The following is a 25,387-nucleotide window of genomic DNA, read 5'->3' on the forward strand; positions in this document are numbered from 1 at the left end:
GTCTCTCTCTCTCCCCCCCACTCTCTCTCTCCCCCCTACACTCTCTCTCTCCCCCCCACACTCTCTCTTCCCCCCAAACTCTCTCTCTCCCCCCCCACACTCTCTCTCTCCCCCCCACACACTCTCTCTCCCCCCCCCCACACACTCTCTCTCTCTCTCCCCCACACTCTCTCTCTCTCCCCCACACACACTCTATCTCTCTCTCTCTCTCTCTCTCTCTCTCTCTCTCTCTCTCACTCTCACTCTCACTCTCTCTCTCACTCTCACTCTCTCACTCACTCTCTCACTCTCTCACTCTCTCACTCTGGATCTGGATCTCTGATTTACCCTATATATCTTAACTGCCCTATACTACACCGAAATAACCTATACTGCTTTCTTCCAGATCTGACTCAAGCTTTACACGGAAGACATCGGAATCCCCCCTAACCCAGAAGAGAGGTAGGGAACACATCCCCTCCAATGTGTAACATTGCGGGAATGAGGGTACCTGGACATTGAGGGACTGCGGATCAGGTAAGATCCTAGGTGGGATTGCTGCTTTAGATATTGTGAAGTGGGGACGTCCAGACACTGGTTATGGGGTTCAGGAAACTAGTCATTCACACCTGGCTTTTATTTCTAGATCCGACATTTACACACTTACACTCACACACACACACACACACACACACGTAACAATGACTAATTGTAGTATAATGTAATACAATAAATACATTTATGTCAAAAACGAATGTTGTTCTGACTAGGAATTTATTAAATGTATTTTATTTATATATTTTATTTTAAAGCGGGGTTGGGGGCGGGACTAGGGGCGGGTTGGGGGTGGGACTAGGGGCGGGTTGGGGGTGGGACTAGGGGCAGGGTTGGGGCGGGACTAGGGGCGGGACTAGGTGGCGAGTAGATTTTTTGGTTGGGCGAGTAGATTTTTGGGTGATTTGTCGAACCCTGCATATATAGATATATGTAAGTCCCTGCTCACGTGGCGCTCTTACGTGGGCACACACGCTCGGCGCTTAGGTAAACAAAACAATCTTACTTTCCAGCGCGCTCAATGATTTTGTTCAATACTATGGTTTTTTTCTTTTCATTACATTAATATTTCTCCAAAGTTTGTTTACTTCTGTATATTTCATGTCCCTTTTCCAGTAGTGCTCAGGCTGACACAAATAAATATACAGTATACATAGCTAATACTGCAGGTCTGGGTTTGCAGCTTGCTAAGATTGTGTCTGTCTTCTTATAAAAGGTGAAAAAACCTTTGGGATATTCCAGGAGCTGCTTAATAACTGAAGAACCTGAATGTTAGTATCTCGCATAAACAGGATGAATCTGAGACTGTGGGAAACAGAAATAGATAATATATCGTAAGGCTTCATCTTCATTCTCTTGGCACTGAGTGGGGCTGGAGCCCCCTGTGGGAATCAAAGTGCCAAAGATTCACTGTCACTAGCTCTGTGCTCCAGACTCAATGCACAGATTGTCAAGTCATCCCTACGGCGGCGCTTATACTAAGGGCTACAGCGACCACGTGAGGTGTGATGTCACCGTCGCAATAGCGATTCCTGAACTGTGGTGCAGGAGACCAGGAGGCGACCGGGGGGCGTGGCCGTGAGCGGTTCGTCCTCATTGGCTGAACGGCTCACGTGCCACTGACGTCACGCGGCGATTGCCGAAAAAGTCAAAATCCTTTGACTACCGGCGATCGCGACCGCTCCGTCGCTCTGCAGCGCACCCGCAACGGACTGCAAGTATTTGCTACGGTGCTGCGCGTCGTCGCCGTAGCCAGTACTATAAGCGCAGCCCCAGGCTTACTGAACAATTTGTGGCAGGACTCTCCAGCACTGACAACTATAATAAATAATAATACTTCGTTTTTATACAGCGCTGACAATGTACGTGGCGCTGTACATATAATTTTTGCCGACATCATGAGTGCCTGCCCTGTAGAGATGACAATCTACTTTTGATGCTTGATGTACAAAGATGTAAAGTGACCTGTCCAGGGAAACAAGAAGCACTGGCACCAGGATTCAATGTATGTTAACCCACTTCAAAGACAGTGCCATTATTTACCACTGAGCTACTCTTTTAGCTACTAACTGAGCGAATCCTTTATTATGCGCGAATACCATTTGATCAGACCATTCCCTGGTTAAACTTACAACAAGATATTGAATAACCTTATCTTGTATGAGACGTAAAGATGACCAGCACAGAATTGCTGTGACCATAAGGCAGTTACATTAGCTTTACACATAGACTGTAACGGCAGAAGGCTCAGTGTATTTGCCTCACCAAAGAACCAGCTGCTAGTCTATATTAAGTTAAGTGTGAAGAGTGATGGTACTCAGTGCCACTATTTTTATCAACTGCTCCTGCGATGCATTGTACAAACCTCTTGCACTTAAAGGTTTTTTTTTTTTTTAAACCTACTGTACATACAGAAAAGTTTGCCTCCCAACAGAATTACACTTAACTACAAGTACAGCATAACTAGTTATTAAATGCACAATAACCAATGCTTACATTAGAAATAAAACATGCCACAATATTACACTCATTAACAAATTAGCAGCGCACTTACCATTTCCAATTCAGTCCTCACAATTTCTGTGCTAAATAATCATGACTTGTGCGTATAACATTGTCCCTTCTGACCGCACACACACTTCCTTTTGGCTGCAGTTAGTGTTGTGTTTTCCTCTCTTGTTGGTGAAATCTTCCAGGCGCCTCTAATGTTCTTTCAACCAAGCTCGGAAGAAATGGGTGTGCCAAAGTGTGTAGGGCACTGGAGCCAGGGATGTGAGTTTCCGAAGAGCCAGTACAGGGGGGGGATAAAACCACAGACATTTTTTGCACTAGTTGCAGCTGAAAAACCTTGCAAAATATCAACCGTTAACACCACGACACTGTTGATTTTCCGCACATACATCCATTGCCAAAGAACCACGGTCCAGAACGTCATTTTATATTGAGAATTTGGGGAAATAGCAACACATTTCTGTGTTGATTTATCTTAAATTTGACACGAATAAAAAATGGTGCAGTGCTTTAAAGCAAAAATGACATCAGCTTATGGGCATCAAACCCTGCAGAATCACTGAAATACAGATGTAACCAATGTTAATACTCCCGATGGTGCAATGCAAAGGGACGTAGACACTGAAGGTGAAGCAGACATTGTTTGGAAAGGGGCAGGGCTAATACGCTACTTCCCACGCGGTAGCATCAGCAGATGGAATAAGGGCTCGCTCAGACAGACCGCTATGTCCGCGTGCTTGCGTTCGCGCCTCCGCCGTGTGCTCCAGCAGCCCAGCGATCTCTGCTCAAACTGCCGGATTTGAGTCGCGGCGTTTGGGGGCGTGGCGGGGGGCCGTAACGCACACGTCACGGAGCTGGTTCGCCTTTACTGGCTGAACCAGTTCCCGTCACGTGACAGTAGCACGAAATTTCAATTTTGGTTGTGGCGGCAAAATGTCGAAGCGACAACGCTGCACTTTTTCGCCGGTGGAGTTTTCCATTTGAAAACTCGTACCGAACAACCATAAATTGCAACGGACGTGCGCGCGCACGGCGCAACGCGGCCTGTCTGAGCGAGCCCTAACACTGGCTACATCTGCACCTTGGCAAGTGGCCCTCAGGTAACTGGTAAAGATAACAGCAACAAAATACACTCAACAGGGGAGGTAGCTGGGACTCAAAATAGGTGGAATAAACGGAAAAAAAGGAAAGAAATTCACAGTTGAAATTCCAAAATCCTTACAATAATGCAATCCAATGAAAAAAAGAGGCTGAGAAAAACCCTTTATGCAAGACTTGACTGAATAAATGTACTATTAGAGGACTTAGCATTGAACTGCGGTCAAATGACCACATATATATGGTAAAAAAAATGGTTTTTGCAGCAAAAAGTGGCACTGAGTGCTCATTTGCATGTCATTTCCCAGAATCCCTTGCTGCAGTGGAAGTGCTGTATGCTGGGTGATAATGGTGAAAGGCGGGGTTGCAGACCTGCCTAAGACATGCAGATGAGCATACAGTTGTATTTGTATATATATATATATATATATATATATATATTTATATATATATATATATTCAAACTCATAGACATCACACCTCCAGTACAGAATAAAAGTCCAGCAATAATTGGTGTAATACTCACTGTTGATTGAATAAATGTTCTGTGTCACTCCCTAGTGAGAAGCACAACCATAGGAGTTTTCTTGACTTCAGTTTGCAGGGTAATTCTTCACTTGCAGGGTAAAATCTCCTTGAAGTTAGGATTCTCTGAGTGCCTCTGTGTGCAAAAACGTTGAGAGAGATACTAATAAAACAAACAAGGCATATAGCCCTGAAAAAACGCCGCACCACAAAATCCAAAAGAGCATATAAAACTCCCTTTTGCTCTTTCGGATTTTTTGGTGAAGCGTTTTTTCAGGGCTATATGCTTGATGGTTTTATTGGTAAAGATAACAGGTCTGCCGTTGAAAAGTTTTGGTTCACTCCTTTTTCTCTAAATCAAACCAGATTTTCATACTACCAAAAATCACCATAAAAACCATTGTGGATAAGAAATGCTATCAGGGGTTGAAATGTGATAGGATAGGACGTTAAGGAATGTTCAAAGGGCACCCACGTTTCTGTTCATTAAACACATATATTTTGTAAACACTTTTACAATTCTGCCTGAAAAGCTCTGTCTCAAAGCATAAAAGGATTTTACAAATTTGATCAAAAGTTTTGAGAAATTTTGCTATGCTTGAAAACGAGCAAAAAATTCGTGAAATGCAGACATTTTCATAAAAAAATTGTACAGTTTCACCAAGCTCTTTTAATACAGACCCTAAGATAGGCCTTTTGTAGGGCCTGGAGCTGGATTGGAAAGACTTGGACGAATATTTGGCGAAACTGTGAGATTTGGCTATTTTTTAATTGCGAAAAGAAAAAGGCAAATTTCGCCTGATTCTCAAATGTAGGCGAAAAAGTTGCACAGGTCGCGTGGAAACACAACATATTCATGGCACTTCAGTCAATTTACAATGTATTTTTATAGTCATCTTAAAGCAGTTTGCTGCTCCCAAAACGGAGTTCCCAAATATCAAAAACATTTATACAAAATACACACATATTTGGCACATATCACAACACGTGTGTATATCTATTTGTATAGCGCAATCCAGGTACATAGCGCTTTATAGCATTAATACATACGACCTAATAATAGGAGACATAGGAATAAGCTCTTCATATTAGGAAAAACAGTCCCTGCTCTGAAGAGCTTACAATCTAAGTAGTAAGTAGGGAGAACTTATAGAGACAGTGAGAAAGTGTTATTGTGAGTACATCTGCAAGGGGTCACGGTAAATACATGTAGCCATGTAACCTCTGGCTACTAAATTCTATACCCTGGGTCAATAAGTCCTGGGAGGAGCAGGCAGTGCCAGGGTTAAACCCCACTCACATGGCCCAGCATGGGAGTCTCATCCCCAGTATGGAACATTGTTGCTGTTTTCAGGCAGGAGTCCGGAAACCGTTGGAGCACATGCCAGGGGGTGGGCTTACTCCAGTGGTACTGTCCAGTAACTGGGGCTTAGGACTGAGGCTAACACCCCTGGTATACGGTTGGCTCCTTTCTAAATTGAGGAGTTCTGCCTGATCCCTTAGGTGAGAGGGTGTGGTTATGCCGAGACCTAGCCATGGGATTATCTCTGGGCACAGACTGCTGTACCCTGCCTTGCCCCTAAAGGGGTGAGGAAAGCTCAGACTAGCCTAGGGGCCTCAAGCACCTGGCATGATTAGTCATGTCCTGCCCAAGGAAGGGATAGTACCCCTGGGATAGGATACAGGAAAAAGAGGGACCAGTTAAGTTCTGTTCTGTGTTCAGTTAAGTGCAGTTGCAATAAATCTGTTGCATTGACCTGTGGTACTCCAGATTCATTTATCATCCCTGCAGGATGTAGGCGCAGCACAATCACTAAAGACTTTCCTGTACCCCACTCCCTACAGCATCGCGGAGACTCAGCCTCCTGAGAATCAACAGGTGAGCACCACTAACACCATAAGACCAGCAAATCTCCCTTAGGGGGGATAGGGCTGTTACATACATATGACATTTATAGTGTAAGCCAAGGGAGCAACCAACATGCTTCATTATAGAGGTGTGATTTAAGATAGGCCTTAAAGGTGGAGAGAGAGGGTGCTCGTCGGATATTGAGAGGAAGGATGTTCCAGAGGTGTGGGGCAGTTAGTGAGAGAGGTTTTAGGCGAGAGAGAGAGCTTTAGATACAAAAGGCATAAACAGAAGACATTATTGAGCAAAATGCAAGAGGTGAGCAGGTACAACTCAACCCCGCTAATAATGCGGTCTCGGCATGGCTCCCAATTTGAAAACATCTCCAATGTTTTTTTGTTTTTTTAATAACATTCAATTCTTTACTGCTAACGGACACCCCCCTCCCCCCTCCCTGCTCTCCCTTCCCTGCTCCTGTGGTGTAGCAGCTAGAGAATTGCTTATAGCATATGAAGGGTCATGGGTTCGATTCCTGCATGTGTATTATATCAAATGTATAAAGGTCATGTGTCCCTCCTCTGGCTTGAAAGGCACGTAAACTGCAGATGCCAGGTAAGTCCTCGCGCGGCGGCCATTTCATGTTAACGGTTACAACGCAGTCTCATTATGTGGACCCCGAGCACCGCATTATAACGGGGTTCAGCTGTATGTAGCGAGAAATTAGGTCTGAGATGCAAGGGGGGCAGAGTAGTGTATAGCCTTTTAAAGAGAGGAGATTTAATTGAAAGCAACAAGAGGGATTTCAGCAGGAGAGAAGACGAGACTGATTTAGGAGAGAGTAAAGTGATGCTAGCAGCAGCGTTTAGGATAGATTGTAGGAGAGACAGGTGAGAGGCAGGAACGGCAGACTTGAGAGCATGTCAGAGTTTTAGCAGTAGAGCAACAGATGAAAGGGAAAATGTAAAATGTTCAGCATCATCTGTGGTATGTAAGCAGAGATGCTTAGGTCCTGCGTGTCATCTTGGAACACAGTGAGCTTTTCCCCACATGCTCCCACTCCTCACCCGATTCTCCCCCACATGCTCCCCTTCTCCCCTGCCTCTCTCCTAACCTAACCTAAATATATGTGTTACAGTATGTGTCATAAATGGATGTGTCATGTAGATGTAGCCAAGTCCACCTTGGACTACTGATTTCTTGGCCCCTCTAACACTGTAAGTCCCAGTAAAGTGTGGGCAGTGTTGAGAGTAATTCCTGCAGGGCCTGTTATACTGTTCTGTGTGTATGTTACCAATAAAGTTCAGGATTAGCCTGCTATTGTAAGGGGGGTCAATGACAGTATGTAGGCCTGCTTACAAGCCACTCCCAGGGAAGGAGGGGGTTTCTCCTCTATAGAATAGAGTAGGGGTGCAAAACTTACCAACATGCGCCCCCCTGTCTCCTCTCTGCTCCGGCTTGCAGCCCCCCTCCCTGCACGGCTTCGGCGTCAAATGTCATGTGACGTCACGTGCTATAACGTGACACGTCACGTGTTATGTCCAATGTTGCTATGGAGACACATCGCTGGAACTCCAGGTAGGTGAAATGTTACAGAGGTCTCGCGCGATCACTGATATTTATTTTATATGATTTTGGGAAGCGCGGGACCTCTGTAACAGCCCCGCTCCCCCCAGAAAATGTACCCCCCACTTTGCGCACCGCTGAAACAGAGTAGTGTTTAGTGGGTGTTTTTATGGCTGCCCTTCAGAGTGTGAGGATGCAGCAGAGAGCCTCTCACCAGAGTGAGTAGGCTGAGGCCTTGCCCCACTAGGGGGTAAGGTATCTATGAAGAGAGTAGTCAAGGCCGCAAGTCTGGGTACTGCATTCAGGGACTGTGACCTGTATATACCATCAAGCATGTACCAATAAACCCAGTTCTACCCAATCTGGTGTAATGATTGAGCATGTTCATCTAAAGAAGAAGTGCCCCTGAGGTCCATCCTGGCAGCCTCAGGATCCTCTTGGGCTGGAGGCACTGTCCCTGACCAAGGAAACCTCACTACAGCCTGTCCTGGTGTCCTCCCTACAACATCGCGGATATCTCTGGCCTCTTGTTCCACCTAACAGGTATGCACCAGCAACAGAATACACCAGTAGCGACGCCGTCTCACATAGGGTGGGGAAAAGGGTGCTACATTCAGTATATATATATAACACATAACACACAGATAACCTTCACACATCCCCCACCCAACTAAGCCAACACACTTGTGGTATGAACAAATCTGCTCTCCAGCTGCATCTTATGCTCTCCTTAATTTTGTCTCCATCAGATGCAGCCAACATGGGGCAACGGGTGCGGGAGAGAGAAAGTGAAGGGCAATTAGTACAAGAGGGAGAAAGACTAGGAGGGGGAGAGAATCAATCAGTGGGTGCAACATGCAGAGGGGATCATCTGGTTTAGGAGGGGGAGATAGGGGATGAAGGGGTGCAGGGAGAGAGACAGGATCGGTGGGTGCAGGAGAGAGGAAGAGAGAGGATTGCAGGATGTGCAAGGGCACCGGTAGCACCTCCCAAACGCCAGCGTATCTTATACAGCCTACCCCATAGAGAATCTATTGGGGCAAGGGATTTAAAAACAGAAGTCTTGGTTTCCCCTCAGTAATCAGAATCAATTGGCTAGGTTACCTTATTCAAAGCTCATTTTATAAGACACCAGTCTTGTATTAATCCACCGGTGGGCACTGTTCTGTCATGTAAATGTACAAAATAGGACCGATGCAAAATCAGATCCTCCAACATGGGACTCATAAAAATAGGTGCAGAACACTTTAGTTCCTCTGTCAATGTGGGACACAGGAACTTTCAAGCAAGTGAGCATCTCCTAGGAAGGCTCCATAACACATGCAATTAATTACCGGTATGTGTAAAGATAGTGTTACCGTAACAGGGACTTCTCCATGTTTAAATAAAGCTGAATAACGCTCTGAATCCAGCAGGATTCTGGTTAATTGCTGGCACTCAATTAGCCAGGCTCCACCTGGATAATCAGAGCTCTGAGAAAAAGCCTCATGTGAGAAACAGAGAGGGAGATTTCCTTAGCACAATGGTGCTGACATGAGGAGTCTTGAAGCACACAGGAGGACTGGGTGCTGATAGCAAGACACAAGGGCACCAGACCTCTATGCCTGGACACAGATGACGCAGGACCGTGCCAGAGGCTGGACCCTCAAAGCAGACATCTACACTCACCCACTGTCACTGTCATCCACTGTCACCGTTACCCACTGTCACCATTACCCACTGTCAACGTCAACCACTGTCACTGTCACCCACCCAGTCACTGACTGTCACTCACCAAGTCACTGTCACCCACCCAGTCACTGACTGTCACTCACCAAGTCACTGTCACCCACCCAGTCACTGTCAAGTCACTGTCCCACCAGTCACTGTCACTCACTCAGTCACCCAGTCACTGTCTCCCACCCACCCAGTAACTGTCTCCCACCCAGTCACTGTCTCCCACCCACCCAGTCACTGTCATCCACCCACCCAGTCACTGTCACCCAGTCACGCTCTCCCACCGTCATTCACCCACCCACCATCATTCACCCACCCACATTCAACATTCACCCACCCACTAACTGTCATTCACCCATCCACCCACTCACTCACTGTCATTCACCCACCCACCCACATCATTCATCCACCCACCTACCGTCATTATCCCACCCACCCACCGTCATTCAACCGTCATTCACCCACCCACCGTCATTCACCCACCCACTGTCATTCACCCACCGACCCACCGTCATTCACCCACCCACTGTCATTCACCCACCCACTGTCATTCACCCACCCACCGTCATTCACCCACCCACTCACCCACTGTCATTCTACTGTCATTCACCCACTCGCCCACCCAGGCAGGCAGACACATGTCTTTTGTTGAAAATATAAAAATAAACAGGTTGCATTGTAATGTTTTATTCTGTATCACAATAAGAAAACAGTTAAGTAAAAGTTGCGATCTAAAAGATATTTTTTCGTGGTAGGTGCGCTATGGGTTCGGCGGGGGTGGTGCGCTATGGGTTTGGGGGGGGGCCTGCTCCTTTCATTTGTCCTGGGCCCCATGATTTCTGTTAGCGGCTCAGCCTGGATCACTCGCAGTCCTGGGCTGTTTTTGGCATTTATGGCGCCGTACAGTACGTTAACGGCGCTATAAACGCCAAAAACAGACTCTGGGTGGACCGGGACGGAGGTGGGTGTACCGGGACGGAGGTGGGTGGGTGCCCCTGGCGCCGCGGCAGGCAGCTAGTGGTAGGCTAGCCTATGCTGCTACGCAGGAGGAAGCGCAGCGCACTGTCATTGGTAGCACTCGGGAGTGATGCGGCTCTCATTGGTAACACTACCTACCAATGAAAGCCGTCTCACTCCCAAGTCTGGACCAATCTGTGCCGCAGCCGGGACCGCCATTGCGCTGCGGTTATCAATTATGCCCCCCCCCGAAAAAATTTCTGTGGACGCCCATGTCTACACAGACTCCGGAAACTGACATGAAAGGCCACCTGCATTGAGGAACCTTTTGAGACTTTTGGGGTTAATATTAGATGCTGGATCCCCATAGCGCAGTAAGAACATCTGTTCCATATGAACTAATTAGTATCCAAGCTATATATTGAAACAGTGTATTATTAGACTTCACACTCCTGATGAAGCCGACGTGATTACGTAGCTAAACACGTAGAGTGGGAGTCTTCTTTCTTACGGAGCAGTCTGGAGAGGGATCACGGAAGGTCCAGCTACCACCGAAAGGCAAAACCGGATCTGACGTCAGACGCCAAGCCGTGCGGTGACGCAGCGGAGCAGGGGCAGAGACGGAGGAGTACTGGGAGTCGCGGGACGGTGAGCTCGGTGGCTGATGATCTCTATCTACACTTATTAAGTGTGACATGCCCGATTTTATTTACAACATTGTGAGTGCATTTCTTACTTAGATTAAACTGTTTTATACCTTGGTTGATCTGCGCTATGCAAGTTGTTCCTCTCTCTCTCTATACCTGGGACTTACCCTCCTGAGCACCTGAGCCACTTTGATGATTCCTACTGTATATTGACATCCACCATTCACTGATTGTCCACATTGCGGTTTTTATTCTTACATCTTGTAAGTAGCCATTCTACAGGAGCCAAGCGTTTGGAAGCTCATTCTCTTTTGCCCATTCATTCTGCACTTAGATTTGTTTTTGCTTGTGTTTCTTCCCTCATGCTCCCCCTGGATCCCGTGAAAACCATAGCAACATTTGGGACGAGTGAAGACTATCCCTTCCAGTGGGTCAGAGCAGGGGGTGAAATCTTACACTTTATTATTTTTTGTGTCACATTTTTATCACTTCACATTGCCTTTGTATGTGCTATTGATTTGTTCTTTTCACCTACTAGAGAGGTTTATTCACCTTCACTTTATTTACAGTGATTACCCTTTAATTGTTTTTGCGCCTATTTTTTCACCTAGCTACCAATACCATAGAGTTATGATGACAGATACATGGTTACAAATACATAGTTACATTAAGTGAGCAGGGTTATACATTAAACACAAGACATTGCATGTACAGTAAGAGATAATATATGTTACAGGCATATCGTATGTAACAGTTACAGACCAGGTTAAAATGTGAGACAGCTTTAGTTTTGAAAGAATTTAGACTGGTGGCGGATGTGAGAGTCTCCGGTAGACTGTTCCAGTTGTGGGGTATTGGAGCAGGTGTTCTAGTGGGTAGAGATGAGCGAATTCTTTTTGCAAATTTGGATCCGCAGTGGATCTGCTTTGGTCCATGGATTTCAGCAAATCCCAATTAAAAAAAGAGATTTGCGTTTTGCGGATTTTTTATTATTATTACAAATTCAGCAATCCGTTGGTGGATTCTCAAGGATTGCTGAATCCGTAAATTGGATTCTACAAATCTGTCCACGGGTTGTATCCAATGGCGGATTTTGATTAATCTGCGTGGATTGAAACTGAACAAATCCGTTTGCGGATTTGACACTACAAAACGTATTTTGGGGGCAACATCAGCGAAAATCCGGGAAACGGGTGAATCTGCCCAGATCCATCTCTACTCGTGGGGCTTTAAGTGAAGTTGGGATTGTTTGGGCAGTAGTCTTTGGCTAGTATCTTCTGTCTGAATGATTCAGTCTGGGCGGTGAGGTGTCTAATTAAGGGAGAAAAAAACCCTTAAAATAAGCAGAAACATGCTAATAAAAGCATAGTAATGTGCAAAAAATGCTTCAAATAATAAAAATATAAATAAAATTAGGGAACTTGGGGAGGGGGGAATAAATGACAAAGTACTTTTCTCAGGGTCTCTGAATGGTGAAGTGTTTGTCAATCAAGTGTTAACTTTATCCTTAGCACACCCTGTCGTGAACCAAAAGAGATAAGGGAGAGGAAGAGAGAGGGCTTTGCCTGTGCAAACTCTTGTAGAACATACAGTGACATCACACAAACCCCTCCCAAGTCTCAGCTCATCATGTACCCAACATGACGTTGAAAAACGATTGAAGAATATTTACAGGTGTCAGATATTGGTAAAAACAAACAACAAAAGGTATCAATCCCCCAGATTTAACCCTTTAAGCACGCTCCTATTAAGGATTGTTCCTTGAATGAGCTGCCACACGAGCAATGAGAAGACATGTTTGTCTTCCTAATACAGCATTTGTGGTGGAGCAGCGTTCAGCAGGTTTCCTGTGTGGTGATGCCACCGGATCCCAGTCACTGTAACTCTATCTATGTCTCATGCAACAGAGAAAGCAAAGTTCAGCATGACCTGCACACGAAGGTCACTGTGTACGGAATGTATCATCTCTGGCTTACCGCTGAGATACCACCACTGCGCAGAACTCCTCGCAATATGCCTACTTCCTCCATCTGTTTTGAGAGATAATTTTGTACCATAGTAACCATGCGTAAGATGATTTTTAATTTAGAGGACAGATAAACTGTATTTTTTTTTTTAACACATCCTTCAAGGTTACAAAACGGGCTGTTCGATCCCACGGGTACATTTCCACTTATTTTTTAAACTTGACTATTTAATTGCCTTCTTAGAAAGATGAAATCATTATTGAAGGTACAGTTCCTCATGCATGTTTATTGTTTATTTTTAAAAGATTTATTCACAATACTGTACAGTTCCCTGCTCACTGATTTTCTTAGACAGTATATTTTATTTGTAACAAATGGGCCCAAAACCTAAATTAATATAGCTGCTATGCCCATCTCTCTTAGGGGGTCATTCAATATACTCCAATTGACTTGAAAGGGGCATTCCGATCAGCCGCTTCAGAGTATTTAGCATTATCCCCTTTGCGACATTATTAGATGTGAAAGAACCTTATCTAAGGAAATTAAAGCTGCAGTCCCCATTTTCACCTTATTTTTTTAATTGAAGCGAAGGGACTGCTAGACCTCCGGAGACCCCCAGCTGTTGCTTTATTTGAGCTTTGTATGTTTGTATGTGAAATAAAAAGCTACAAATATGGCAGCATGGTCACCGAAAGAAAGGTGCAATGTTATCTCCCAATGCTGTTACTGCTATCTATTGGCTGCTGGAGGGCTTTTGATGCTACTAGCTACAGTATATCTAGAGAACCAGGCAGTTCTGGAAGTTTGGGGCAGCAGTGCACAAACTGGGGGGTGCGCCCCCCAGGGGAGGCGCAAGGTTATTCAGGGGGGGCGCGGCGGTTGCAGGGGTCCCACGCTCTTCCCCCAAGGCATTTAAATTAATGCCGGGGGATCGTGTGAGGCCTATGCAACTTCATTTAGCTTCTCTTCGGGGATGCGTCGCCATGGCAAAGCGGCGTCTTATGACGCCTCGGGGCATGGCAACGTGACGTCATTTGACGCCAGAGAGGGGCTAAGGGAGGGATGGCGCGAGCAGGGAGGGAAGCAGGAGGGGGCGCGAGCGGGAAAGATTGCGCTGGTTTCTGGCACCACAGATTAACTCCCAAAGAGGCTTGAGAAAGGGCATCTAGCCTGAAATGTTGCTTATGTCTACCTTTTAATGACAATGTTGCTGAAATTGGGGAGCTTAAAGATACATGAAATTCAACAAGGAGTGTTGTGGATTCTTTTTCCTTCTATGATATTATATGCTGTGGAGTGACAGTAACCAGTTATTCCATCGGAACCCATTGACTGTTACTATCATTAGCTATGGAGGGGTGAGTGCTGTCCAAACCATTGGCTTTTGACAGATTAGTTCACAGGGACGCCCTGGTACAGGTTATACAAACAAAATACCCCACCTTCCAACCCACAAAAATCGTTACCGTCTTTTATTTGTATCTTGTAAAAAATAAATGTACAGCAGGGCCCCGGGTATACGGCGAGTTCCGTTCCAGAGGCCCGCCGTATAGTGAAAATCGGCGGAAAGCGGATCCGGCGATTTTCAGTGCTGCGCATGCGCAAACCAGCATTTTCGCCGTTCTGCACATGTGCGACCTGCGGTCTGCGAGCGCAACCTGCGGTCTGTGCATGCGCGCCGGGCGCACCCACCCATTCTGCGCATGCGCAATTTCAAATTCAACATGGTGTCCCCCTTCTCGGTGCCGCCGTATCAGCGGATCGCCGAGAAGCGGGGCCCTGCTGTACTGAGGCAGCCACCAGTATTAGAACACTTACCTGGGAAATTCTGAAGGATTCTGGGGCATTCTCACAGTAAATGCCTCAACATTGCCTCAACATTTCTGTGAGATTCAGCTAGTTATGTTTATGTGATAACCTAATGATGACATCAAAATTACTTTGCAAACAAAAAACAGAGCAAACCTGGAGCTTTGATGACTGGCAAACAGTGTTATCACCCAAAAAAACATTAGATAGAAACTGTAAAAAAATAAATTTAAAAAAAAAGTATGTGTTTACCCTGAAAATGTGAAATGTTTAAGTATTATTTAAGAATACATAGCTTGATTGTTTTGTAAATGTCGATTAGTTGTATTGAACTTATTAAACATGCCACTGCTTTTAGCTCAGATTTGTCATAGGCAGGACAAGTTTGTCATTGTCATTTGTCATAAGTCTCAAAATGTTTACAGTATGAAGTTATGAGCCATATTATTGTGTAAAGTCCATACACCCAACTTTGTTTTCTTTATAATTAGTTGTGCCCCCGTGGGAAAATATTGGGACCCACTGGAAATTCATATCATGGCTGTAATAATAGCTTCTTTTTTTTTATTATTACATAATTGATAAAGAGACACACAGAGCTAAAGATGATGTAGATATATGGTGGAATTGGCCAAAGATCATTCTGCTCTGGAAAAAAGTACGTTGACTAACTCAGAAAAAAGTCACACTATTCCATGCGGCTGTCTGTGCCACACTGCAATCCCACTTAGCACTGGTTGCCTTCTGCATTTGTAAACCTTGCTCATAATATTTATTAGGACTGTGTTGCCTTAGGTTTCCTTGGTTCAGCGTCCTTTCCTATACAACTGCCACAGCATGTTACCTCCACACTGGATCGCTCGCTCATCTGCACCTGACTATTTACCTTCCCGCACCTACCACTCATGCCCCTTCTATATGCCCATCTCCAGCATTTTATATACTGTACTATACTATACTACTGCTGCGGCAGAGTTTATTCGAGCATTTGCCCGTTCTCTGCCGCAGCAGTAACCTGGCGCGCGCCGGAGGGTGCCGGGCGCGCGCCGAAGCAGCGGAAGAGCGCCCTCCGATCGGGGCGCTCTCCCTACCGCTGCCGGGTCCGCCGGGTCCCCCGGAACCCCCTGCCGCCGTCCCGCGATCGCGAGACACCAGGGCTCCCTCGGGGAGCCCTGGACGCGCGTGCAGGGGGCGCTGGCACCCGATGATGCGTGACCGCGCATCGGTGATGCGCGGCACGCTGAGGGAGTGCGGCTCGCAAGCCGGGACATTTCCCGGCTTGCGGAATGAGCCGCACTCGGATAAACTGTGTCGGCAGTGTATGCTGTAGCCAGTGTTTTTCAACCCGGGTTCCTATGAATCTTTTGGTTTCCCGGGCATCCCAAAAGAGCACCCTGCAGTTTTCAGGTCATGTAAAAGTTCTACCAAATAAAAAAGCTTTTGCAATGCATCTGTTCTCAGACCCGCTATTAGAGAGGGTTGGGGCTCCTTACAATGCATCTGATCTCAGACACGGTATTAGAGAGAGTTGGGGTTCCTTACAAAGCATCTGATCTCAGACACACTTCTACAGAATTCCACGATATAATTATAGGGTCCCTTAACCAAAAAAAAGTTGAAAACCACTCATCTACGCCTTTGACTGTAAGCATTCCCTCCTCATGCCTCCAATGTTCCTTCCCCACTACTACCAAAGCCAACCCGCCCTCCTCTTTTCCTGTGTGTTTTATTAAGAGCCCGAAGGCTTTCCTGCTTGCACCATCCATTCTCCATTAGAATTTCTTTTAAAAACTGTCCAACTTGCAGTGTCTGCAGACATTATATACCTTCCCTCTCCCGAGGCTGAAGGGCTTATCTGCTGGTACCATTCCATCCTCTCTCTTTAGGGCACTGTGTCATATAATGGCATCTGTTGGCCCAATCTAAGCCATTCCTTGTCATAGGCACAGTCTTTTGTTTTGGGGGGGGAGCAAGGGTTAAACTGATCCATTATCTGTTAATTCAATAAATATCTACTTAATTTATTTCATGGTTTCTCCTGTGTGTATACCTGTAAAAATGTGGAATAGATCTACTATTCACAAGACAATTGCAGGCTTCAACCTAAACTCGCCATGTGGGAGAGTGTTTGAGGACAACCTGGAAGCTCATAATTGCATTTTATTACCAACTCATATTGCTTGTTACTAAACTGTAGTATACCCCTTCGTCACCCCATGGAAAGATCCCCTTTGTCTGGCCACAGGATAAGCCTACACCCGGTGTTACCACAAACACCTTAAAGACTGTGTTGTTGCTTGGACAGTCTTACCCGGGACTGGACTGACCAGGTGAAAGCTATTAACTGTATGCATGTGTTTAATAAATCCCCAATTACAGAATGTTAAGATGGAGTTAGCCCTTGGTCCTTCTGCATTGCTGCCCATGTCTGAATCTACAGATAGTAGCCTAGTAATACTACAGTAATACCTGTTCAGACAGCTGAATCTCACTTTCATCCTGAAGCTATACACACACACACACACACACACACACACACACACACACAGTATACTGTACGTCACAATATATTTCACTTTACAACAAAAAATGTATTTGTCTGTTGAACCACATACATTAATAATACAATCTTAGTTGTTTCCAATTAAATGAAAATAAAATGTCATACTTTGCAGTACTGTCTTTTAATAAATCCAGTATTTTTAGAGAACGTTTATTTGTTTTCATGGTACATTTGATATATTTAACACTATGCATACTGTAAGTCCAGACCTAATCACATTGTAATTATATGGCACTTTTGAATTCCAAAGATCTTTACTTTATTGGTAAGCAGAGATGGCAAGCTCTATATAGGGCAGAGGGAGGATAAGATGAACAATGATAGCAATGACCAGTTACATTTTGATCAATGAATGTAAGCACAGGGAGATAACTTGTGAAGGCAGGTCCATGCTTTAGCCAGAAGAAGTCTTTTTCTTGGTAGCATATTTGTACTGTATAGTATGGAACGGTCAAAACAGAGACTGGATAACAAATTGATGAAGTTCATCCCTGGAGAGAAGTAGCATCCTAGAACTTTGGGAGACTGTTTTTCATGCAGGAACCTTTAATATGAGTTATTTCTATAAGGAAAATACAATGAAACATAACATTTACAATCCAAAAATATATATATATATTAAAAAAAAATGTGTAGCTTGGGAGACTACCATATAATCCTACACAATAGAATGTAAACACTATAGATTGTATGTATAGTGGAAGAGGGGAAAAGCTTTTCCTCCTTCTCAAACAATGCATCCATTTCTTATCATTGTACACTGAAAGCTGAACTCAATCCTGAAATCCACCATTACATAAACAATTTCCCCTTTTTCTGATGCTGTTTTTCACTAGGATGGGAGTCTTCCAAACTACAAGCTAGTTCTTAAGATAGGAAAGATTGAGGCAATCACTACTATTAAGTGGCTCTGACTCATATCCCACTATAGCTATGTACATACAATAAATATTTGCATCCACAGCCCTGATGTGAAGCTAAGGCTGAGTCCCCGGTGATCATGGTGGCGTGTGCTACAGAGTGTGTTGTGGGCGCGCAAAGCGCTGTGACGCATACGCTGGCAGGGAAGATAAGAATTTTGTCATCCCGTGCTGCGGTCACATGGTAGGCGCGCAGCCAATGGCAGGGCAAAATGTCCCGTCATGGCAACGCCCCCTGTCATGCCCCTCCTCCGTTCTCCCCTACAGACAGTTGATCGTGGCTGTAGTCTCTGCACGCGCCGCCATGCCACCAGGCACGCGGGCAGCCGGGAGGACTGAGGCCATAGCATTAGAATAACTGAGTGCTGCAACAGCACCGAATATCTTACTACTTTCAACCACTAATGAGGACTAGAATAAGATCAAATACATTGGAGCTGAGGCGTGCTAAAGCTGAGCACCCTTTTGTGGATCTGGGCCATTGTTGGTCATGTATGTGGTCATAATAAGGGCCTAAGGGCCATATTTTACTGAGCCATAAGACATATTATAGGGTCAGATCCACAAAGCTCCATAAACTCAGGGCTCATAACACACTGTTATCAAAATCCAGAACTGACATTATGTTCCCTGAGGTTAGCACGAATCCACAAAGCTAATTATATGCAACAACCACAGCCGTTAGTGATCTCATTCGCATAGGATTAATGGCATGTTAAGTTAGCACCATCTTGCGTATGATTAAAATAACATGGCTCCCGTTACGCCGGTCTTACCTAAAGGGGGAGTTAGCTTCCTCCATTTCCCAAAGCGTGGGTTTTGAGGAACAGGACAGGGGATTAGAGAGGAGGGAAAGGAGCCATCCTATGTTACTAAAGTCCCAAGTGCTATATGTATCCCCCAAAACACACCTTTAGAAAACATGTGGAGAGAAGGAGCACACTCGGGATACCTGGGAGATATGCTAATTTAAGTGTAGCCAGGTCACCCTTTGCCCCCTGCGACCCCCTCGGGAGCCTCCGTGGGCACAAGCGATGCCGGGTACTGCCGGAGGCCAGCGGCAGACCCGACGGCCATCCCAAGGGTGGGGGCCGTTGCAGGGAGCGGTGCGCTGTCTCCGCGAGCAGGCCGGTTGCCGGGGACGCGATCGGGCCGTTGCTAAGGCCGCGGTCGCGTCTCTAAGGTCCCGGCGGCCGGCGAGGAGAGCGCCGCCATTACGCAACCACTCGCGCATGCGCAGTGATCGCGCGAGTGTAGGAGTAGGCCAACAGAGTCGCGCATGCGCAGTACAGCCGCCAGAGGCAGGGAAAGTCGCGCGAGGGCCAGAACAGAGTAGGGAAAGGTTGAGGAAGCCCCAGATAGCTCGCGCCTGCGCAGGAAAGGCGCGCATGCGGCCCCAATGCCAGGATAGGCTCTATGGGACTACAACTCCCATGGAGCATAGCGAGGGAGGCACCAGGTGCCTCATAGGAGCCAATAAGGCTGCAGGACTGCCCTGGAGGAAAGGATACATTTCGCGGGCTTGCACCACGCTAGTCAGTCAGCGGAGGGACCCTGTGAGGGAAGGAGGTAGGGTACAGGAGAGAGGGACTCCCCTGTATTAGGCCAGCACCCCCTTGGTCAGAGATAGCTCAGCTCCCCAGTAAGGTGAGTGTTGCCAGGGGAAGCCCTCAGGTTAGGGACCCTGCCACTTACATTAGTGGGAGCTGAGAGAAGGAAGTCTGCAGTTATAGAGTTGGAGTCAGGGAGTTGTTAGGGAAGTAGGGTGTAGGGAGCGAGTGCAGCTTCTGCCCCATATAGGTACCTACACTCCAGGTAGACCCCAACTCCCCACTAGTTGGGTGGGTAACTGTTCAGAAGGTGATAGAGAGTTGGAGCTAGGGAGCTGTGAGGGAAGAAGGGAGCGGGGAGTGAGAGCAGCTCCTGCACCCCATAGGTACCCACACCCCAGGTAGGCCCCAACCCCCCGCTAGCGTAGTGGGTTAAGTACTGAGGGAGGCCCAAGATAGGGACGCTGCCCTTAGTGTTGTTAGAGTGCTGCATTGTCAGGGTCACAGCGAGCAGTGCTGTGAGGTCTGATAGGCAGGCACCTTGTTGCGCAGCACGTTGGCTGCAGCCTCCAGTGAGTTACAGCTTGCTGCGGTAGGCGCTGGGACTAGTCAGAGAGTAGTGGGTCTGGAGAAGGGCTATAGCTGTTCTAGTCACCTTGAGGTAGCGCTAGGAGTAGGATGCCTGAAGGGATAGCCTGTTAACGAGGTCAGGAATTCTGGAGAGGATCTGCACTAGGCTAGCCAACAGTAGGTAGACGCCCAAGTACTGCATGGAAGAGTACTCTAGTCCATTCCAGATCACTTACCGAAGGGACTTGGGTAGTTGGGGGAGTGGGGCAGGTCATTACCCCTGCAGGCCCTAGGAGTTCCCCAAGCCACTACAGGTTGCTGTACTACAGGGACAGGCCCTAGGTTAGGGTTCCTGTCACGTTAGTACCATTTATATAGATAGGGACACAGCGGCTGCTGCTGTTCCTGTGGAAGCGGTTGGACCCACGTTGGGGTCCACAGAGACGATTCCAGAGTGGGACCGCCCTAGTGGTCCGCACGTGCAAGGAGTTCGGTTGGAGGATCAGACGGACTCATCACACGTCTGACCCTTTGAGAAGATTGTTGCTGACCCGAGCACCGGAGTGCTCGGCAGGTATTATACCATCACATGTGCACCAACAGGCCTAGAGGTTCTTAGTGACTGCGCAGTCACCCATTGACTATCTCTGTAGGAGTACGGGACATTGGGTGGGGTTCTTGGGACACTGGGTGGGATCACCTAGTGTTTGGGAATCGTCCTGCGAGACGTCACTGTTAGTGTCTCACCGTGAGAGAGACACAGGTTATCATTATTATTCGTTAGTAAAGTCCTTAGTTATTATAATCACTGACTGTGTGTGTGGTTTATAATTGGGTTCCTATGTAGGGTCATTCTACACGTCCATAGAATCCTACATAGGTGGAGGCGCTGAAAGAAGATCCGTTCCCGAGGATTCACCCCAGGCTCTCATTAGCGGAGGCTCAGACTGCCTGTGAGCCTGCAGGTATACGCACCACACCGGTAACACCGCATGTTCTACTCACCCACACTATATATGAGATTGGGTGGGGTGGAATACCCGTTACATTTGGAGGCGCTGCTGAGATACACCTGGGGTGCCCTGTCCATTTTTTCCAAATTGTCCCGTCCCTATTTTTGTCACCATGTTTGTGAAGTCCGGAGACGAGGTCCTGGCCTGGGCTTTGAGGCAATACCTAGACCCTGGACAGGTAGTGGCGGTAGGAGGCATTCCCGTAACTATACCCAAAATGAAGGTTCGGGAGTATATGTGTAAAATTCCTGAGTGGCCATGGACATGTGTCTTAGATGAGGAGCAAGATCCCACGTCCACATGGAAGACCATTCTTTTTGTAGTAACCCACACTGAGAATATATGCCTGGCAAAGGCACCGTCCGCACTGTTCATGCCCGGGGGCCCCTCAGAAGGATACCCCCTAGTCTACGCAGACCAAGCAGGATGGCGTTTCCCGCCAAATCAGGAGAGCGCACGTGCTGCTGACTGCCAACCTGCACAGCCAGATGTTGCAACAATCTGTCCGGGATTGGCGCGAAAATCAGAGCCCCTCCCCAGTGATGTGAGTGACTCAGAGCAGAGCCAGAACTACTCACTTGTAGAAAGTGCCCTTCCTACAGATTCCACCAGGGGGAGCAAACACTGTAATCTGCAACCATACGTTGATGCCGTGCTAGACTGTTTGATCTCTGAAGAGGTGTATTCCGATGTTGCGGACCCTGCTGTGGGCCCGTGTGCCCTTCGATGGTCAGTCAGACCTACTGCAGGGGTACCATCGGTCCTAGGCTTGGGACCAGTACCTACAGACAACAAGGGTGAGTCGACTGCCCCAGGGGTGTTGGGGGTGAGCCTCCAGGTGACCGCGGAGCACGATGGCTCCTTAAGTCTGGTCGCCCGGGCGAAGGGCTCCCCTCTGCATCGCGTCCTGGCGGAGGTGTCCTCATTAGAAGATAGCTGTCCAGGGAAGAGAGTGGACCAGTGTCTACCGTCGATCCTTCCGGAAGAAGGGAAGCCCATCGTCAGCCAGCAGAGTGGTAAGGAACCCCCTTGTTCCCCCCAGGCTCCGATGGAGGTGGCCGTGAAGAAGGCCAGAGTTGCGGCTTCTGAGCGGAGTGTGAGCCCGTGTGCTCCGACACAAGTGGTCCCAGGACTGGGATCCAACGCTCCCGAAGTTCGAGTCAGTGAGTGGACTGTCCCAGAAGAGTTGGGGACAGGTCCCGATACTACCAAGGTGGGAACTGACAGTGTCCCCGAGGACCTGTTGGACACCGTGAATCACCGCAGTGGTAAGGTATCTACCCTTTACCCCCTGCCAGGTGAAACAGAGACTTTGCTGAAAGAGAAGCGGCCCATCCGCCAAGTAGTGGACCGTGGGAAAGGTCTTGGCCGCCTGGCCTGCTGTTTCCAAGGCGTGGATGACCAGGTAAAGACCGGGTTGAAAGACACTGTGCTATTCCTTCCACCAGGGGGAGGAAGTAGTACTGAACCAGTGACTGTCACCCCAGAGTGTGCTCTTCAAGAGAATTTTCTGGGAGAGGCTCACGGACGCAAAAGTGAGGTACCCCCACCTGATCAGTTAGGGGCACCCTACAAATGGTCTCAGCTAGCCTCGGGAATTATGGGGTGTGATGTGACATGTGTTGGTGAGGTTAAAGCCGATCTGTTAAGTGTACGGGGTATGCCATGCCATTTGTCAGTGTGTGAAATTGTGCCCTGTTATGTCGTTCCCCAAGCGAGGGCGTTGGGTGTTTCACCAGGGGGAGAGTGTAGCCAGGTCACCCTTTGCCCCCTGCGACCCCCTCGGGAGCCTCCGTGGGCACAAGCGATGCCGGGTACTGCCGGAGGCCAGCGGCAGACCCGACGGCCATCCCAAGGGTGGGGGCCGTTGCAGGGAGCGGTGCGCTGTCTCCGCGAGCAGGCCGGTTGCCGGGGACGCGATCGGGCCGTTGCTAAGGCCGCGGTCGCGTCTCTAAGGTCCCGGCGGCCGGCGAGGAGAGCGCCGCCATTACGCAACCACTCGCGCATGCGCAGTGATCGCGCGAGTGTAGGAGTAGGCCAACAGAGTCGCGCATGCGCAGTACAGCCGCCAGAGGCAGGGAAAGTCGCGCGAGGGCCAGAACAGAGTAGGGAAAGGTTGAGGAAGCCCCAGATAGCTCGCGCCTGCGCAGGAAAGGCGCGCATGCGGCCCCAATGCCAGGATAGGCTCTATGGGACTACAACTCCCATGGAGCATAGCGAGGGAGGCACCAGGTGCCTCATAGGAGCCAATAAGGCTGCAGGACTGCCCTGGAGGAAAGGATACATTTCGCGGGCTTGCACCACGCTAGTCAGTCAGCGGAGGGACCCTGTGAGGGAAGGAGGTAGGGTACAGGAGAGAGGGACTCCCCTGTATTAGGCCAGCACCCCCTTGGTCAGAGATAGCTCAGCTCCCCAGTAAGGTGAGTGTTGCCAGGGGCAGCCCTCAGGTTAGGGACCCTGCCACTTACATTAGTGGGAGCTGAGAGAAGGAAGTCTGCAGTTATAGAGTTGGAGTCAGGGAGTTGTTAGGGAAGTAGGGTGTAGGGAGCGAGTGCAGCTTCTGCCCCATATAGGTACCTACACTCCAGGTAGACCCCAACTCCCCACTAGTTGGGTGGGTAACTGTTCAGAAGGTGATAGAGAGTTGGAGCTAGGGAGCTGTGAGGGAAGAAGGGAGCGGGGAGTGAGAGCAGCTCCTGCACCCCATAGGTACCCACACCCCAGGTAGGCCCCAACCCCCCGCTAGCGTAGTGGGTTAAGTACTGAGGGAGGCCCAAGATAGGGACGCTGCCCTTAGTGTTGTTAGAGTGCTGCATTGTCAGGGTCACAGCGAGCAGTGCTGTGAGGTCTGATAGGCAGGCACCTTGTTGCGCAGCACGTTGGCTGCAGCCTCCAGTGAGTTACAGCTTGCTGCGGTAGGCGCTGGGACTAGTCAGAGAGTAGTGGGTCTGGAGAAGGGCTATAGCTGTTCTAGTCACCTTGAGGTAGCGCTAGGAGTAGGATGCCTGAAGGGATAGCCTGTTAACGAGGTCAGGAATTCTGGAGAGGATCTGCACTAGGCTAGCCAACAGTAGGTAGACGCCCAAGTACTGCATGGAAGAGTACTCTAGTCCATTCCAGATCACTTACCGAAGGGACTTGGGTAGTTGGGGGAGTGGGGCAGGTCATTACCCCTGCAGGCCCTAGGAGTTCCCCAAGCCACTACAGGTTGCTGTACTACAGGGACAGGCCCTAGGTTAGGGTTCCTGTCACGTTAGTACCATTTATATAGATAGGGACACAGCGGCTGCTGCTGTTCCTGTGGAAGCGGTTGGACCCACGTTGGGGTCCACAGAGACGATTCCAGAGTGGGACCGCCCTAGTGGTCCGCACGTGCAAGGAGTTCGGTTGGAGGATCAGACGGACTCATCACACGTCTGACCCTTTGAGAAGATTGTTGCTGACCCGAGCACCGGAGTGCTCGGCAGGTATTATACCATCACATGTGCACCAACAGGCCTAGAGGTTCTTAGTGACTGCGCAGTCACCCATTGACTATCTCTGTAGGAGTACGGGACATTGGGTGGGGTTCTTGGGACACTGGGTGGGATCACCTAGTGTTTGGGAATCGTCCTGCGAGACGTCACTGTTAGTGTCTCACCGTGAGAGAGACACAGGTTATCATTATTATTCGTTAGTAAAGTCCTTAGTTATTATAATCACTGACTGTGTGTGTGGTTTATAATTGGGTTCCTATGTAGGGTCATTCTACACGTCCATAGAATCCTACATAGGTGGAGGCGCTGAAAGAAGATCCGTTCCCGAGGATTCACCCCAGGCTCTCATTAGCGGAGGCTCAGACTGCCTGTGAGCCTGCAGGTATACGCACCACACCGGTAACACCGCATGTTCTACTCACCCACACTATATATGAGATTGGGTGGGGTGGAATACCCGTTACATAAGTATTTTATATATACTTTGTATCTTTGTCTATACTACTGTAGGTACCTTCATGAATTGTCTAAAGGTGTGTTTAGGGGGATATGTACTGCACTCACTCTCTCTCTCTACAGAAAACACCTCTTTTGCCTATCATCAGCACTAACAGCCATAT

At 47.9% G+C, this 25,387-nt stretch overlaps 2 protein-coding genes across 4 annotated transcripts in view; both read right to left on the reverse strand.

The window, feature by feature from the left end:
• LOC142503905 (P-selectin-like) overlaps positions 1-2,776 on the reverse strand; it is a 160,381-nt gene extending 157,605 nt beyond the window's left edge. For all 3 annotated transcript variants that reach the window (XM_075616822.1, XM_075616821.1, XM_075616818.1), the window contains exon 1: positions 2,588-2,776. In XM_075616822.1, the coding sequence (XP_075472937.1) occupies positions 2,588-2,590 (3 nt within the window). In that variant the 5' untranslated portion in view covers positions 2,591-2,776. The remainder of the gene's footprint in view (positions 1-2,587) is intronic.
• A 14,907-nt stretch (positions 2,777-17,683) lies between these two features.
• The window catches only part of LOC142503331 (sushi, von Willebrand factor type A, EGF and pentraxin domain-containing protein 1-like), a 52,606-nt gene continuing 44,902 nt past the window's right edge, over positions 17,684-25,387 (reverse strand). Inside the window, exon 31 of the mRNA XM_075615483.1 lies at positions 17,684-17,800. Within this exon, the coding sequence (XP_075471598.1) occupies positions 17,785-17,800 (16 nt within the window). The 3' untranslated portion in view covers positions 17,684-17,784. The remainder of the gene's footprint in view (positions 17,801-25,387) is intronic.

The sequence above is a fragment of the Ascaphus truei genome, chromosome 10 (assembly GCF_040206685.1).
Source record: "Ascaphus truei isolate aAscTru1 chromosome 10, aAscTru1.hap1, whole genome shotgun sequence".
Classification (NCBI taxonomy): Eukaryota; Metazoa; Chordata; class Amphibia; order Anura; family Ascaphidae; genus Ascaphus; species Ascaphus truei.